This window comes from Chinchilla lanigera, unplaced genomic scaffold (genome assembly GCF_000276665.1).
Source record: "Chinchilla lanigera isolate Chin_1 unplaced genomic scaffold, ChiLan1.0 scaffold00122, whole genome shotgun sequence".
Lineage (NCBI taxonomy): Eukaryota > Metazoa > Chordata > Mammalia > Rodentia > Chinchillidae > Chinchilla > Chinchilla lanigera.
The window spans coordinates 1,681,182-1,700,154 of record NW_004955523.1 but is presented as its reverse complement, the minus strand read 5'-3'; the positions used below and the strand labels follow the sequence as shown (position 1 = coordinate 1,700,154).

The 18,973-nt window shown below is 39.9% G+C and overlaps 1 protein-coding gene across 2 annotated transcripts in view; it reads left to right on the top strand.

Moving 5' to 3' along the window:
- Positions 1–17,200, top strand: part of Dnal1 (dynein, axonemal, light chain 1) — a 36,514-nt gene extending 19,314 nt beyond the window's left edge. For both annotated transcript variants that reach the window (XM_005409414.1, XM_005409415.1), the window contains 4 exons: positions 5,954–6,009; positions 12,022–12,148; positions 13,301–13,441; positions 16,231–17,200. In XM_005409414.1, the coding sequence (XP_005409471.1) occupies positions 5,954–6,009; positions 12,022–12,148; positions 13,301–13,441; positions 16,231–16,271 (365 nt within the window). In that variant the 3' untranslated portion in view covers positions 16,272–17,200. The remainder of the gene's footprint in view (positions 1–5,953; positions 6,010–12,021; positions 12,149–13,300; positions 13,442–16,230) is intronic.
- Positions 17,201–18,973: the final 1,773 nt, after the last annotated feature.

Here is an 18,973-nt window from a genome sequence, read left to right as displayed (position 1 = left end):
GGAGCTGCATTCGGACTTTTGTGATAGCCTCCTAAATTGGTCTCTTTTTCTTCATCCTGTTCTTCAGCTGTTCTTCGTCACTGACACAACAGTGAAGTTTTTTCTGAAAATATTATTTTCATATCTCTCCCCAAGATCAGAGCCCTTTGAGTGGCTCCCCTGACATTACAACATCATCTGAAAGCTTGTGCCCCTGTATGCACATCCTCACGTGCCGCTTATGAATTTGTACATTTATTAATGTGGCCTCTCACTGAAAGCAGTTCTCTAGGAAACAAGTGTTAAGAATGTCACATTTGGAAACCAGGCATGGTAGCTTACTCCTTTAATCCCAGCACTCAGGAGGACCTTGAATTCAAGGCCAGCCTGAGGTAAACAGCAAGTTGCAGGCCAGCTTGACTACGGATCAACTTGTTTCAAAACAAAAAACAGCAAGAAGCCTAACATGAGCTGCACACTTATAATCCCAGCACTCTGGGAGGCTGAGGCAGGAGGACTGCAAGTTTGAGCCCAACCTGGGCAACTTAGTGACTTAGTGAGACCCAGTCTCAAAATTAAAAATTAAAAGAGGGCTGGGGATGTAGCTCAGTGTGAAGGCCTTGGGTTCAATCCCTAGTACAAAAAAAAAAAGTCACATCTGAATGTTACCCTCCCAAAGACTTTTCTAATTTCCACTGTCATAATTACTTCTTTTTTGAGACTGTTTATAATAGTCAACCTTAGATTATAATAATAATTACTCATATAGTTATTGTGACTATTAAATGAGTTAGTATACAGATAGTACTTAGACTTGTACCTGGCTCATATGAAATGTTCATTAAACATTAGCCGTTATTATACTTAGGAATGTGTTCTCTTTAGATAATGTGTTCTCTGAGGGCAGCATCACGTACTAATCTTTTCATCTTCTGCTCCATCCCTCGTCTCCCTCTAGCGTGGTCCTCGGAGTTGCCACTCCGTATTTATGCTGTGCTAAAGAGAAGTAGTAACTACTAGAGCTGTGCATATGTGCAGTGTTTTACTGACTCACTGATAATTTAGGATATTTAATTTTATTCTCTGCCTCAGTTTATTTGTATTTGAAGTAACTTGCTTAAATAAGACTACACTGATAACACAGTATCTATCATGACAGATAAATTTCTGTTTTCTGTTCATTAAATATATGACTGAGAGTAATGATAGTGGCTAATAAACCACACAGGGCTGGCAATAGTGTTTAACTCATATTCCAATTTTGGTCAGTTGTACTGACTCTCAGGAAGAGTATATGGGGAAGAATTTTTAAAACTCTGGCAATGGTTGATGTCTGTTGTAGACACAGAGTGACAGAATGTAGGCATTTGTTCTACTCGACTCATTTTAGTTAGGCTTGAGGCAAATACTGCTACGATCTATAGCTAAGGAATACAGTTCATCTGTGAAGAGGAAGTGAGAAGAAGCTCACTGACCCCTTCTAAGGACTGAATGCGTGACTCTAGCCTGCCTTCTACCCCGTCCTCTCGTGAACACAGAGGTCTTACCTATCGTGCTATGATAAGACCTGACATACAGATGTTCCGCTGTAACAGGTGGTTTTTGGACCGAATATTCCTAAGGACAGTTTACTGTAACAAAACTGGCTGGAAAACTGCATGGCAAAGCTGTGTGTAAAACTGTGACTAAAAAGTTGCAGAGAGTGAATATTAATAATCTCATTTTAAAGAATAGAAGATAAATGATTTCCTTATATCTTTGCTAAAAATCAATTACACTTTGTCTTGCAGGTCACAAGTAAGCATACAAATTTGAACACACTAGTTTGATTTACATTATGACACTTTAGGAGAAAAACAAGTGTTTTCCTTCTAGTAGTGCACTATTTATTTATTTATTTATTTATTTATTTTGGTTTTTCTCCGGTACCGGGAACCGAACTCACGACCTTGCGCTTGCCAAGCAGGCACTTTGCCGCTGAGCTAAATCCCCAGCCCCCGTAGTGCACTATTTAAATGGCATATAAAATGTAGAAAATACATGATGGTTATGTTGGAACATTTAATCTATTAATTCTGACATCATAATTTACCTGTTTCTGTATAGAGCAATAAGATTTTTAGAGCCATTCATTACCATTTTCATGTTTTATAAAGAACTTCTATATGTCAAATTAGACGTTATCTTTGAGAGAGTGTCATGTATTTATTATCAGGAATCAAGCTCATCTTCATAGTTGATCTGTCAGTGTACTTTGACATGGATTATTTCTTTTTCCTCTTTGAAGTGCGGTCAGTATTGATTTCCTCCTGTCTTTCTGGCCTGTCCTTCCCAGTTTCATGTTCCTGAATTGTAAGTGTTGGAGGCCCATGCACTCAGCTGTGGAATCTCTTCTCTTTTATCTTTGCTTATTCCCTGGACTGTCTGTCTTATCCAGAGTCATGGCTTTACCATCTGTGTGCTGACGGCTCCCGGATTTAAGTCTATAGTTCTGAGGTCTTCTCTGAACTCCTGATTAACATATTCAGTTGTCTGAATCCCCCTGGACATCTAGTGGACATTTCATACTCAGCATATCCAAAACTGAGTCCTGGTATCTTCCCCTGCCTCCTGGCTAAACCTACTCGTGCGACCAGGAATTTTTATATGTATTATTCACTACAAGATTACAGTGCTTTTTACTGTTCATGGCATATAGTAGAAATCCAGTAAGTATGTATTGAATGAATACATTTTTAAATAAATTCTCTTTCTTTCTTCCTTCCTTTCTTTCTTGCAGTGCTGGAGATCAGGTCTAAGGCCTTGTGCACGATAGGCATGCACTTGACATCCACAGCCCTTAGTAATCCTTTGCTACTGCATGAAATAGCAAAATAGTAATAAAAGGAGGGGAAGGGTTGAAGAGAGTGGAGGCGAATGGGATAAAAACAGTAATAGAAAACAGTGATTCTCCTAGATCAGTAAGCTTTAAAGAAGTTACATGATTGTTTAAAAATATTTAGTTTTCATAAATTTATAGTTATGTGGGATGTATTAGTTTGCTACAGCTTCCAAAACAAACTTGCAGAGACTGGGCGGCTGAAATAGTAGAAATGTGTTCTCTTGTAGAGCTACAGACTAGAAGTCTGAGATCCGACTTTTAACAGAGTGAATATCCTCTGAGGCTGTCTTTGACTTGTAGATAGCTCTTGGTTTGGCTTTTCCTTTGGCTTCTCCTCTTTGGCTTCTCCTGTCTTCACATAATTTCCCCCCTGTCCCTGTGTCCTGCTTTTCTCTTCTAAATTTAGCAGGCATATTGGATTAAGGGCCTACTTACGCGACCTCATTTTACCTTGATTACCTTTTTAAGGCCCCTATCTCCAAATACAGCCACAGTCTAAGATTTGGGGGTAAGGACTTAGAGATATAAATTGCGAGGACACACAGTTTAGCCCATAATATGGGATCTTACTTCAGTAGGTAAACTATTTTATATGAATTAGATCACTCCCATTACAGATTCTCATTAGAGAATCTAAAACAAAACCGAGGTGTCATTAGGTAGCTCCTTCCAAAAGCGGCTCACCAATCAAATGTTACTGGGTTTTGGGTTGCTCCCCTCTCCGGGAGTTGGATTCCAGCTTCTTCCTGTCGCACAGAATTGAATGAAATGAGCAAAAAGTAGTGGCAAAGTTGATTTGAAAAAGTAAATTGAAGAATGAGGGAGAAACTGGCTCTGCAGAGCGAGCTCGGCCCAGGTAAAGGAGGGACAGTGCGCGCTGGAGGGTGGACTATGGCAAGGAAAACCATGATAGCAAGCTTTTCTTGGTGTCTGTGTCCGTTTATGGTGAGAAAACCAGCAAGAACTTGTACATACAGGTCCTGAGAAGCAGTGCTGGGATCCCACGTGTCAGGCTTACCTCAGATCTAGGCGATCCTATCGCAAACCTGCTTTAGTTATGAGAAGTCCACGCACGGGGCGTTGGGAACAACTCTCTGCATGTGTTCCAAGATCTCATAGTTAACTGGTCCTGCCAGCCAGTTTTGCCCCACCCTAATCTTGTATGTCAAAGTTAGATGTGCCTGATAACACGTGTGTGCTATTTATTTTGTACTTGCCATAGCTCAAGCATTTTAACTGAATGTTTTAGATGATCATTTCATTTAATCCTTTTATTCTTTTTTTTCCCTGGTACTGGAGATTAAACCCAGGATCTTTTCACTGAGCTATATCTCAGCCCTTTTTAAAAGTAAAAAAAAAAAAATTTATTGATCCTGGGGCTTGAACCCAGGGCTTTGTGTATGCAAAGCAAGTGTTCTGACCCTGAACTGTGTCTCCATCCTCAAACTGCTTTTTATTTTGAAACAGGGTCTCTCAAAATTGCTAAGTTGCCCAGGCTGGGCTCAAACTTGTGATCTGTCTCTGCCTCCCCAAGTGCTGAGGTTATAGGCATATACCACCACACCCAAATTATTCTTATCGATATGATTCTTATAGGTTATTATTTCCCTGTCATACATATGGTAAAATGAGATTCAGAGAGGTTTTGTTGTTTCCCTAGAGAGCTGGAAGTTAATTGGATCTATTTCTTACTATTGAATTATGGTTGTTACAGAATAAGACATTGAACAGAACAATCTGTAGTCTCCCTGTACAGTTGCTACTAGCTAAATATAGTGATTAAGCACTTGAAATGTGGCTAATGTATCTGAGAAACTAAAATTTTAATTTAAAAGTTTAACTTGAATTAAATAGCCACATGTAGCTGGGCATGGTGCACACCTGTAATCCCAGCACTCCAGAGGTGGGGGCAGGAGGATTATCAAGAGTTTGAGGCCAGTGTGGGCTACAGAGTGAGTTCAAGGCCGGCCTGAATGGTTTTTGAGACAGAAATAGCCATATTACACAAGGTAGTTATAGAAGTTTAAATTGTGAAAACTTAATGTTTTACTTATATAAAAGTGATCACAGTAGGTTCCTGAAACAGAAATATGTTTTCCTGTATTTTACTAGAAATGTTTTGTCTTTAACTTGGAAATGTAATATATGCACATGGTTTTATTTAAATGATTCAAAAGAGGTTATATGGAAAATAAATGTTCTTATGACCGTGAATTTTTAGTTTCTTCCTAAAGGCAACCATTATTTCTTTCTTTCCTCTCTCTCTTCCAGAAATAGCCTATAGATTTAGAAATAGAAGCATTCTTTTAGAAATGTAAACAGGCATTATTTTAAGCAAATTACAATCTAATTATTTTTTAAGTTGAAAACAGCTGGCCATGATACCTATAATCCCTCCCAGAGGAGGCTGAAGCAGGAGGAGCATAAATTCAAGCTCAGCCTGGGCAGTTGATGACTTAGCAAGACCCTGTGTCAAAGTGAAAAATAAGAAAATGAACTGGGGATGCAGCTTAGGGTGAAGGCCCTGGGTTTGATCTCCAATCCCAAAACAGGAAAAAAAAAAAAAAAAGATTGAAAATAAAAGATTTTTTAAATTATTTAAGTAATTTTAAATTTAAATTTTAAATATTTACATTTTTACATTTATTTCATCTCTCTTCTAATTCTTTATGAAGTAACATGGACTAAACATAAATATGTTTTTATTTTCCATGTGAGTTCTTATACTATAAGTTCATACATATTTGAAATGTATATATTCCCAAATATAAATGTAAAATCTTTACTCTTATCTCTATAATATTTTTACTAGCCAACCATTGAAGACCATGCATTCCACATAACTAATCAGTTTCAAAATTAATATTGGCATGATGTGAAATTATATTTGTAGTGCTTATTTTAGATGATAGGTCAGTGGTATTTCCTTCCTGGTTACTTATTTTTACTAATACAGCTTTTTTTTTTTTTTTTTTTTTTTTTGCTTGTTTACAAGGATATTTATTATATAAAGTTTATTTAAGTTTCATTGTGCTAGATCTACAATTGTATAATATGATTCTCATAAGGAAAAATGCTTTCTTTCCACTACAGAAAACTTGAGGATATTGTCTTTAGGAAGAAACAACATAAAGAACTTAAATGGACTGGTAGGTTGTTACTTCTTTTTTTAAAACATGTACGTTTTCTCTCAATATAAAAAGTAGAAAGCAGGTATAAAAAGTACCTATACCACTGCTAACATTTTGATTTACATCTTTATTCTCTTTCATTCTCTCTTCTCTCTCTCTCTCTCTCTCTCTTTCTCTAATTCTCTCTGTTCTCTCTCTCTTTTGTGTTACGGAGATTGAACCCAGGGCTTTTGAGCTGAGTTACATCCTCAACCTGTTTGTTTGTTCATTCCTTTTGAGACAGACTTATTAAATCTCTAAGTTGCCTGAGCTGGGCTCAGATTTCCTATCCTCCCGCCTCAGCCCCCCAGAGTGTTGGGATTACAGACACCATACCTGACTTTTTACCTTTTATTTTAGATTGTTTATTGGGTATGTTGATAATGAAATTCCTACTCTATGTACTGTTTTGCATTCCCACTTAGCTTAATATATCAAAATCATTCTTCTATGTCATTCATTCAAGAGATTTACTCCACATAGGTGTATTTCCTGAACACTTACCTAAGCATTAGAGATATGGAAGAATATAAAACAATCTTTGCTCTTAAACAAGTTACATTCTCTTTAGGGGCTCTGTACTAAAAGCTAACTGCATAATGCATCAGGTGGTGAGGAATGCAGTGGGCATAGTAAGAGAAGACAGAGTGATGGGAGGTCCTCCCTGCGGAGCAAGGATGCAGACTGTAGAGCTGTAGAGCTGACAAGGGAACAGACGCACAGGCTGAGGGAACAGCACGTGGAAATGTCCTACACCTTGATCTGCTTGGTGCTTGAGCAAGAGCAAGAGCTGACTGAGAGAGGAGCATGGTCCTCAGTGGTGCTGGACAAGGACCTGGGCCTGGGGCCCCACAGAGCCTTACAGGCCATGATAAGATTTTAGATTTTTTCCCCCAAGTTTCTTGTGAAGCCATTGGAGGTTTTGGATCAGAGGATGTGATTTAATTTTTTTAAATACTTGTGATTTAAAATTTCTTGTGATTTAAAATCATACCTCCTCACCTGAGGTGGGGATTGAACCCAGGGCTTCATGCATGCCTAAGCAAGCATTCTCCAACTGAGCTACTCCCCAGCCCTAAATCTCTGCACTTTCTACATGCCCTTATTAACATATCATCAGTTGGTTTTCTTTCCAGCACATATTGTGTATGTGTGTGTGCGTGGGGTGTGCATGTGTATATGCATCTAAAAGCTTTACTACTTACATGTATAAACTAAAGAAAAATAAAGCTGTGTGGGGATATAAATGCTATGCTTCAAATAGGTTTGCGTAACAGCTGAATTATTCATCCAAACACATCTTCATCTTAGCATGATTTAAATAGCTGAATCAGCAAATTACAAATGATTACTATGATGTGTGAAACATGAAATCTTAAATTTAAGGACAAAGGTTTATTTAAACTATTTAGGAAAGCCTTTAAGATACCGTAGAGGCCCATTTGTGTGTGGTCTAGCTTCTGCCTTCTTTTCTGATCTTATTTTGTAGGGCTCTACTCCTAGTTAGTAATTGCTAGCCACTGGGCTTATTTCTCTTCCTTGACTGTACCAAGTCCATTCCTACCTAAGGGTCTTTGTATTTACTTTTCTCTTGGCTTTAAACACGCTGTTGCCATGGGTTTCCACTGCGCTGGCTCCTTCTTACCCTTTATGTCTCTCTCAGAGGTGCCTCCTCACAGGTAACCTGACAACCTGCCTCCCCATGTCTATAGCAGCCCTCCGAGCAGCAACTCTTACCTCTTACAGTTTTATTTCTTCATCTTATCAGTATCCAAAATTCTTATTTATTCTTTCTCTCTCATATACCCCCCACCTTACCCCCACAAATCCTAATGACTACATGAGTTTTGTTCATCAGCATCTACAATAGTGCTTTATAAATATGTATTGAGTCAAATTTTTTTGGTACTGGGAATCAAACTCTCAACCTCACGCTTGTCAGGCAGGTGCTGTGCTGCTGAGCTGTATCTCCGGCCCTTGAGTCAGTGTTTTATTACTAATTATACAACTATTACTTAAGTTAAAATTTTAATTCTAAAAGTAATAAATGTTCATTGTTAAAAGAAGCAATTCATAAATAGATGAAATATAATATGAAAGTCTAGCTGGGCATAGTGGCACATACCCCTAATCCCAGCACTCAAGAAGCTGAGACAGGAAGATTGTCATGGGCTCAAGGCCAGACTGAACTACATAGTGAGACCCTATCACAAAAAAAAGTCTTATCCCTCCCTCCTACCCCCCAATTCCATATGTAACAAAAATGAAATTGTTTTGTACACTTTAAATTTTTTCTGTGCACATGAAAATAGATATTTGTCTGTAGCCATGTTCACACATATATATATTTATATATATTATATTCTTTGTACTGATAATATACAAGCATATTTTTCTCTAATTTTGTTTTTTCATTCATCAGTATATCAATACATTGACATGTATTCCATGTCAATACATGCAGATTTAATGCATTCTTTTTTAAATAGCTATGTAGTTTTCCATAATACCAAAATACAAAAATGTGTTTAACTTTGTTTATAAGGAGCCCTTCCCAGTTCTTGTCTCGACCCAGGAAGTTTACATTTGTAATCCCATGGAAAAGTTACTGGATTCTAGCAAGTTAATTCCAGTCTACCACTTTCAATGCAACCCATGTTGAGAATGACGACACTAAGCCATATTTGTAGTTATGGGGAGCCAAGGGGTCCTAAGCCCAGCTAGGATAATGGCTGATTAGAACAAAGGCCTTGACCCAGGGCCAAACTCACATTTTATTAATTCATGAAGAAGGGAGTGGCTTGAGGATGAGTGACTGAGAATGGCGGAAAGTAGGTGAGTGCTGTGAGCTGGGCTGGGTAGGAGGCCTGAAATCACGTCTGCAGTATGCAGAGAGAAGGATATGCAGAAAGAGCAATCCGCCTAAGACAACTGGGATAGTATCTAATGTTTTGGGGGTTGGTGTCTCAGCTCTGATGTGTAGTCTTTTATGCCCTGGGAAGTCGTAGCCTTTTCTCTCGAGGCTGGATCCCAGCTGACAGCGTGGAGCACGGCTCTCCATCCTGCCCGGGTCACGCTTGTTTATTTCGGAGCTGTGGGGGTGGGAAACACTGCCCTGTCACCTTGCTTTAAAGACTATACATCAGCTCCTCTGCTGGACCAATATGCATTGCTTAAAGCCGGTTGAAGGGATAAGGAAAAGTCCCAGCCAGCTCTGCACACATCAGTACATGGAAATGGGGCCAGGTTCAGCCACAATGGAGACAGTTGCTTCTCCTTCAAGGAGAGTCGCCCAGCTGTCCTCCGTGATGTTCATGCATCATTTGATGATGGGGATGTCCTCTGAGAAATGCATCATTTGCTTGCGAGGATATCCCAGAGCATACTTACGTGAACCTAGATGGCATAACACATGTACTGTTGGGGTATGCATCATCCTATGTACAGCTCTTCATTAGCTGAAACATTGTGTGCCATGTGACGGTACCCCTGTGCTGCTGGCCACTTAGATTATTTTCTGGATGTTTCGGTTGGTTTGATTTTTTGCTCCTACAAATCAGGTGACACCTTTGCGTATGTATCCTTCAGCAGTTCCTTGAATGTTTACATACAGTAAAAGTGGAAATGCCGATGATCATTTAGTGCGTTTCAAGTTGTGATAGGTACCCACCTTGTACCTACAATGCTCTTATGGTCTGTATGGCGTAGTCCCCCAGGAGCCTCGTGTGCTCAGAAGTGAGGCTGGTAAAGGTAATTGAATCAGAGCTGAATGTGGTGTCAGGAAAGGGGCCCGGTCAGAAGAGGCAGCTCACTGGGGGCTGTTCTAGCCTATCTAAAATTGCTATCATTTTCAAGAAGACTTTATTTTGGAAAATCATTAAAAGAACTAATTCAGCACACTGGCCATTTGGAAAATTAACCAAATTGGCTATGTGAAATTAACCAGGAATCTTTACCTGTACATATAAAATGTCACTGAACAAATGGCAGAACCCAGAATTAAGCCTAAATCTTTTTATTTTTCCTTTGGTGCTACAGATTGAACCTAGGGCCTGTGCCTGCTAGGCATGCACTCTTCCCCTAAGATCGTATTTAATTAGCATTTTTTTCTGCTACCTCACAGAGTATAAACTAGAGACATGAGAAGGATGAGGATCCAGGTCAGTCAAAATGTATTCATAAAATTTAAATTGCTGAAGACTGATTCTCCTCCTCAGATAGATAGAGATAGGCATATAGATAGAGATACATATTAATTACATACTTGGGGAGCTGTCACGATACTGCTCAGGAGGGCTTGGTTAAATTACAAGTTTCTGATATATGAATGCCTGAACAGACTGATTTTAAAATTTCTTTACTTTGAAAGCATTGTATCTTCTGTTTGGAAAGCTGAAACTAAAATGAAATGTTGGAGCTAGGATGACACACAGAGCTAACTCAGACCACGCCATTCTGAAATTTTCCCCTTTGTTCTGCCATCATGGAAAATGCATTCAGGATCTTAATGCAGGAACATTTATTCTCTCCATAATCATTAAAAGTACAAAAGTAAATGGGTAAATAAATAATAAATGTGCAGTTACCAGGATGTAGACCTATGGCTCACCTGCTAGATGTGCATGTTGATAAATTGGGAGGAGGAGGGAAGAGGTGATTGAGCATCCCATTGATCCTGCCTAGAACTTTTTGTTTCTTTAGAAAAAAAACACTACATTTGTCTAATGTCTGTAAAAGAAAATCTTTTTACAATTATTGATTATATCTAAAATTTAAGAGGCGAAATGGTATATAACCTTTATACTATAATAGAAAGTCTTTACTAATATTTAGTAGTTATATTAATTTAATAAAACCAAAAAAAAAAAAATACCTCTCCTCTGGGGCTGGGGATTTAGCTCAGCGGCACAGCGCCTGCCTGGCAAGCGCAAGGTCGTGAGTTCGATTCCCGGTACCAGAAAAAAAACAAAAAAAAGAAAGAAAGAAAATATTAATTTAATAATATAATAGAAAGATGAAAACTGTGTTATATATATCAAAAAGGTGAGATGGATTGCTGGATGGTAGGACAGGTAGGTGGACAGGTGTGACAGGGCAAGCATAGCAAACCATATGGACATTTAATATAAAATTTTTTTATGTTTAAACTTTCCTATAATAAATTTTGAGAAAACCCTGAATTTTACACTTTGCTATATTACTTCATATTAATGTGCTGTTTTTTAAAAAGCCCTAAACTGGGCATGGTGGTGCATGCCTATAATCCCAATACAGGAGGACTGCAGTGAGTTCGAGGGCAGCCTGGGCTACATAAGCGAGTTCAAGGCCAGCCTGCACTACATAGCAAGACCCTGTCTCAAAATAAATCAGTAAGCCCTAAAGGCTCTCTTATAAGAGAAACCAAACAGCTTATCTACTTTAAATGTAAAGCCCAAATAATAAGTTGGGTATGTTGGTGTATTCTTGTAATCTCAACACTCTGGGAATCTGAAGCAGGAAAATTTCAAGTTCAAGCCTGGCCAGGCAGCTTAGTGACTTAGTGAGACCTTGTCTCAAAAGTAAAAAATTTTTAAAAGGGCTGGGGAATGAAGCTCAGTGTGAAGGTCATGGGTTCATTCCCTAGTACTGCAGGGGAAAAAACCCAAGTAATATATATAATCAATAGCATAGTAATTAGAAGCTATAGCATTCAATAAAAATGATACTCAGTGCCATTATTTCTCCGCTTGGTAATTGCATAGCTATTCTTGGTAAAGAACGTTCTGTGAATAGTTGCTCAATGAAACAGTGAGAATAGGAAGAGCTCAGAGGGAAAGACGATTTCATTCCCATAACGGGAAAAAACTTCTGCATAACAGTGAGCTCTCCCATAAATGGCCAGGCATGGCAGGTCTTAGTCTTCTTTGAAAGCTGTTGTCTGTGTTTATGATGAAGGTGACAAAAGGGGAAGGTTAAAACTAAGCACGTAAACTACATTGCTTTCTTTTACAGGAAGCTGTAGGGGACACCTTAGAAGAACTGTGGATCTCCTACAATTTTATCGAAAAGTTGAAAGGGATCCATGTAATGAAAAAACTGAAGATTCTCTACATGTCTAATAACCTGGTGAAAGACTGGGGTGAGCCGAGAGTGATGCCTTCCTAACAGTCTACCTCACGTTTCTGAACATGCCCGAGAGAGGGGAAGATGTATCCTAGAAACATTTATTTCTAAGCACAGAGAGAGATGGCTACAGAATTTCTTATTTTTTTATAGAAACAGTATAGGAATTCCTAAACTTTAGTCAGGGCCTTTTTTTTTTTTTTGGTACTAGAAATTGAACTCAAGATCTTGTGCTTGCCAAGCAGGCACTATGCCACTGAGCTATACCCCTGGAAGAATTCCTAAATTTTAAATGAATGAAATATATATTTAAATTTTTACTTAGAGCAAACATAATTAGGTAGGTCCTTATCCTGTTGGTCAAAGGCTGAAGGGATCAGTTTAAATGTAGTAATTCTTGAGTGGGCGACTTATTTGCTGTCCATATTGCTTTGCTTTTGTGTTGCATACTATTAATTGAGCATGTACTAAAGCCCTGTTATGTGCATGATGGATGCCAGACCCTTGGTGTACATAATGGAATAGAAACTATCCCTGCCCTTGAGGAGTGCACAGCTTAATGGGGAAAATTTATTTATAGGCTAATAATGATAACACTTCATGATAGGTTCTGCAGTAATGATTTGAATGAGTTGCTTTAAGAATTGAGGATGAAGGCTGGGTTTGGTAGCACACCTGTAATCCCAGCACTCAGGAAGCTGAGACAGGAGGATCGCTGTGAGTTCCAGGCCAGCCTGGCTACAAAGCGAGTTCAAGTCCAGTCTGAACTGCATAGCGAGACCCTGTCTCAAAAAGACAAAAAAAAGAGAGAATGTGAGGATGAAGGAATAGCAGTTTAGCTCAGCCTACACCAATGCAGCACAACCAAGAGAAGGTTTATTGCTGTAGACCGACTAGTCCTTTTCCGTCCTGACCCTGTCTCCTCTGCCTGCCCCTCCTTAGGCTAGCAGTTAAAGGTAGAAGAGAAAGACTTTTTCCCCCTCCCATCCCATAATGTCCTCAGACAATAACTTCATATAGTAAAATTTCCCTAACCTTCTTCACAGTCTTGAACAACTAGTTGTCCTGAATAATCACAAATTGAGGGTAGCGATTTGGAATTCAGTCTCCAAAATTACAACAGTAAAACTTACCGTTTTAATGTGGAAAGCGCTCTTTGTTCTTACAGCTGAGTTTGTGAAGCTGACAGACCTGCCGTGCCTGGAAGACCTGGTGTTCGTCGGCAACCCTCTGGAAGAGAAACACACTGCTGAGGGTAACTGGATTGAGGAGGCCACCAAGAGAGTGCCCAAGCTCAAAAAGCTGGATGGTGAGTGACTGGGCGGCCAGCTCGGAGACGCTTGCTAGGAGAAAGACAGGACTTGGGGCGTGAGATCATGACGAGGAGAAAAACCAAGGAAAATAATGGGTTATCCCTAATCCTAAAGACCATTTCTATCCACAAGAAATTTAATGGTCCAGTCTATGCCAGGGCAGGGTGAAAAACTCCTAGGATGTTTGGGCTGATACAAGATCATTCTTATATCATGATCTCACAGAAAAAACTTATGCTTATTCTCAATTACAGAAACATTTTGCGGAACAAGTAGACATAAATGATAAGTAGTTGCTTTCTCACAGTTGGATCAAAACTGTAGTTCTAGCTCGTACCCCTGCTCCTCCTGTTAGTTCCCCAGCCACGGAGATTCGTGTTAATGTCACTCAGTATCACTGACTTGCTGGGTCCTGTCCTCGCTTCACCGCTTTGAGTCTTTGTGACATTGTGCTAATTAATTAATCTCACCAAACCTTGTTCATTTGTAATATAAAAGCTGGAGATGGTAACAGGATCATGAGGAATCATTTTAGTGTTGTTACGAGAATGAATGAAGTAAACTTTGTTTAATGTCGTGCTTTTAAAATCATTTAACATTTTAATAATCCAAAAGCTCAAATGTATGATAAATATTGTAGTATAAATTTGTTTCGCTTTGATCACCACCTCCTTATTTAATGCATCTGGCTGTTAGGAAGTTTAGTCTGTCACCCTAAAGGTCTCCCCTGGGATTGTGTCGTCATTCTAGGCCCAGGTCACGAGGAGACACCCTCTGGTCTTAAGTCAGCTGTCCTCACTGTCAGCACTGAAAAATCTGCAGTCTCCACTCCCAGGGCCCATCAGGCTCATCCTTCCGTGTCCTACCGTATATACCCTCACTACACTTGAGTTATGGAAGTGCTTTTTTGAGGAGAAATCTTTGGTAGCCGTAGGGTTATTTCCTTCCAAAAAAATACAGACATTACCTCCTCCCTGTGGTGTTACCAGGAAGTACAGCCAGGATTCCTACTGTTCCACAACCCTCAGGAAATTTCTTTCTATTCTGGGAAAGATCACCATCCCCAACTCTTCCACGTTGTTCTATCTTCTCACAAACAGTGTCTTCTCAGTGTCTTAAGATTTTCAGAGATTTAAAAAAAATGCAAAGATTTTCAGAGACAAAAGCCAGTAAATCTTCCGGTCTGTGTCCACTTCCCGCCCAGTCCCAGAAACAATCATGCATGGAACCAACTAGGCTGACAGAATGGGAGGAAGGCGAATACTTAGAAAAAAATAAGCCTGGCAAGGTAGCTCATGCCTGTAATCCCAGCACTCGGGAGGCTGAGGCAGGAGGATCACTAAGAGTTCAAGGCCAGCCTGGGCTACAAAGTGAGCTCAAGGCCATCCTGGACTGCATAGCGAGACCCTGTCTCAAAAAGACAAAAAGAAAAAGTAATCTCCAGCACGTGATGATGCTGATGACGATGACCATTCACAAGCACGCTTCTTTACTGTCTTCGTCGACATACTCATACCAGGAGTCACACGGCTTTTCCGTCAAAGGACCTAGTCATCATTTATAGTTTTCCTCAAGTGTTTTCTCTTCCTAACCACCCTGCTTCTCTGGGTTCTGATCTTTCAGTCCTGTTTTGTCTCTCCATCCCTCCCCTGCTATAGCTCTCTCAGTGCTCAAACCTTGTGTCCGCCCAACTTACTATGGCAATAGCTCTTAAGTGGTGCCACATACCTGGGATAGGGGACAGACACACTCCAAGTCTCTAGGGAGAAAGGGAAGGCCACATAGGCGTTGAGAACATTTTACAGGTGATACTACTATGCCTCCCTAGGGAGAGATAAGCTCATTCTGTCCTCAGATTGGGAGTTAATTGCTCTAATGGGCCCTTAACTAACCGTTTCCTTTACAAAAAGTTGAACAGCTTGAGGTATAATTGATATATAATCAACCATACATATTTAAGTGTACAATTTGATAAGTTTTGACAGGTATCTATGCCTGAGAAATCATTATAATAAAGATAATGGACGTGCACATCACTCCCAAAGCGTGTTTATGCCTCTTTACAATCCCTCACTCCTGCCATTCTCCACCACCTTCCAAAGAATTCACTGCTCTGCTTTCTGGCTGTTTGTATCAGTTTGTATTCTCCAGAGTTCTGTATAAACTGAACCACGCAGAATGTTTGTCCCCTCGAGATACATACTGAAGGAGAAGGATTCCCTCTTGGGAGAAGGTACTTACAGGCATAATCAGGAAGAGGCAAACAGGCCTCTAAGATACTAATAATGTCCTGTTTCCTAAATTGAGTTGTGAATATACAGCTATTGGTTTGACTCTTTTTAAATGATTTATACCGTATTTGGGTGGATGAATATTTCTTTTCTATTGAAAGAAAAAGAAGCCTGGGGGTGTAGATCCATGGTAGAGTGTGTGCTTGGCACACCCACCATCCTGGGCTTAATCCTCAGCACCAAAAAGGAAAGGAAGAAAGAGAGATCATAGGTGTGCTAGCCATCTTATTTTTCTGTAGGCACGCATAGGCATGTTTATTTGCAACTCTACAGTTAGGGAGCTGTATGTTCGTAAGTATTTATATTAATTCACTTGTGAATTCTCCTGAGAGCCTTTCTAGTGAGTGTGAAATTTAAGAGATTACTTCATGGAACTATTTTATTATGTCACATTTCACAGCCTCTCAGAGCTTCTTAGGTTAGTAGGGAAATATTTTCATTTAGAATTAACAACCTGTGAGAATAAACAGAAATAATTTTCTTTTTCATTTTAGGTACTCCAGTAATTAAACAGGATGAGGAAGAAGAAAATTAACACCATATTTTTCTCTTTGTGTTAACTTATTTAAATGTCATGAGAACAGTAGATAAGTTTGTATAATTCTCTATTTTAAGGATTTTGTGTGGGACAGAAAGTTCTTAAAAGAAATCTCACTTCCAATGTTTTTTTAAACCTATCCAGTGTTTCTCCCCAAAACTGCTAACACCGACTTTGTATAGTCTCGTTCTCTTTTTGGAAACTAACTTTTCCATTTTTGTCTTCATTCCCCATCATTGAAATATGTACACCAATCATTTTAAGAGCAAAGGAACAAACATTGTTTATTCAGTTTGCTTAGTAATTTTTAAGCCAGACATTTGAAAACACACGCTTGTGAGTCTGTAGAAGGTCCCTCTCCTATGCCTCAGAAGCACAAACGTATCGTGCCGTTGGTCCTGAAGGGAGCGTGGCGGTGGAAGCAGCACCTCTCAGAGATACGTACAGCGGCAGTCTTGGAACCCAGACTCCAAAGCCCTGCTGGAAACAGCTGTGGTGCACAAAGGAAGAATTAGTATCTCAGAGGCCTTCTAGCCCACCTTATATTTATTCATTTGTTTTTCAAAAAAACGTGTAGATTGTCAACTGGAATTTAGGTTGTGTTTACATGTGTGGCCACGAGTCACTGTGTATGTATAGTCAGTCATTCTGGGACCCAGGTCAGCGGGGAAAATGACCGTCACGGCCCTCCTTTGACCGATAGCGTGGCCGTGTGACTCATGTGGCCCTGGCCTGAAGCACATGTTTTTGGTTTATGGCTCCTTATAGTTGAAGTCGTAGCTCTAGCCTAATCATCAGCCACTGACAGGCATCACAATTTGCCCCAATGATTTGGTGTCCTGATCCTCATGAAGGTTAGAAGGGTATGGACTGAAGACTGAACTTGGTACTTCTCAATAAATGAAGATTGTGTTCCAATATATATATACATATATATTTCAAAGCATATTTTTTTGAGAAGTTGTACGTGGAACAGCTCAGAAAGTGTGTTGTGTAAGTGGCTGTGGCGGGAAGAGAGAAGAGACGCTTCAGGTGGGATCCCAGGCAAACGGCAGCGTGCGAGAGAGTTGCCTCCTGTGTGAAGCATTAGAGATGATTTAACTTCTGAATGGCAAAGCAATAGTTAGATGCAGAGGTTAGAATTTATCATGAAAGAAAAAGGTTTTTTCCTGGAAAATGCAAGATCAGTAATCAGATGAAGTCCAGAGCAGGTCATGAGTGAGTCGCTGACAAGTCGCTGTACGAAGTCCAGAGCAGGTCATGAGTGAGTCGCAGAGAAGTCAGGGACCTCCTGCCAAATTGTGCCTAAAGTCTCTTACTAGAGACGACTGATTCTTATTTCCCCATCTAACGAAAGAGGGGAGGATCGTTTTATAAAAATGATTGCATAAGTAGTCCTAGGTTTCAGAAATCTACAGCTGCCCCTTAAGAATCACTTGATTTCTGTAGGAGTCATCCTGGTCCAAAGGGACCAGCGCTTTGACAATCAGCTCTAAACCCAGACAAGAACACTTCATCCGACCCGTCAGCGCTTCCTTTCGCCTTGATAGGAAGAAGCCTTCGCCTGCACATTCAAAGCCGGCAGCATTTCTTTGGTGAACCATAGGCCATGCTCCTTGGTAATGTTCAAGGCCCACACGCGGAGTGGGAAGGTCATCTTGTCGTTTGCACTTCTTCCTGTAGGCAGGCTTGAAACCTTATTGCCACATGTGGGCATATTTCTAAGAGTTACGCTGGAAGTGAATACTATAGAAAACGAGGACTTTGTATTGAATTTATTTATGGAATAGTTTACAGTTTTAGTGTTTGATTTTTCTGAATTCTGTAATGTAGACGTTAATTTTCTCTTTTCCACTTTCTTAATGTCTTTTAATCACTGGTGGTTCTGAGAGAAAGGTGCTTTTCTGTGTCCATTTTACACAAAATTCACATTCACTTGCATTCAACAAATATTTGAATGCTTTCTGTGGATCCCTGTTCCTGCAACGAAAGTCCGAATCTGTGCGATTAGAAAGTGGAGGCTTGGCCACATGGAGAAGTTCAGCAGTCTCCCAGTCACGCTTTTATCGTCCTTTCCTGCTGCACACACTACAGTATATGTAATGCCTTTGTTATGTGTCTCAGATTAGACACTTGACCTACTTGATAAGGCTGATGCCTGGGCTCCTATGTTAGGGGATCATTTGAACTTCTCCTTTTTTCCTTCCAGTACTCGGGATTGTCCCAGGGCCTGTGCACTGAGCTACATCCCCAGCCCTTTTATATTTTGAGGCAGGATCTCACTGTGTTGCCCAGGCTGGGCTTAAACTTGTGATTCTCCTCCTTTAGGCCGCAGAGTGCTGGGATTACAGGTTTGTACCACCTTATTTCTATTATTGTAAATGACAGTAGAGCTCTGGCATCAGTCCAGTATTTTAATTTTTCACAGTAAATTTGATTTTCATCTACCAAGAAATTCAAATTTCTATGTTCTCTAATTCTAAGCCTATGGCCATATTATCTAACCAGGCTTGAAAGATGTTGCTTATAGGATTTTATTCCCTTAAACCCGAGGTTCTCAACATCGGCACTGTTTACACACCAGGCCAGATGATTCATCGTAGCGGGAGCCTGTCCGGTGCAGTGTATTTGGCAACATCCCTGACCTCTACCCAGAGATGCCAGGAGCTCCTTCTCCCCAGTTATAGTGACCAAAGGTG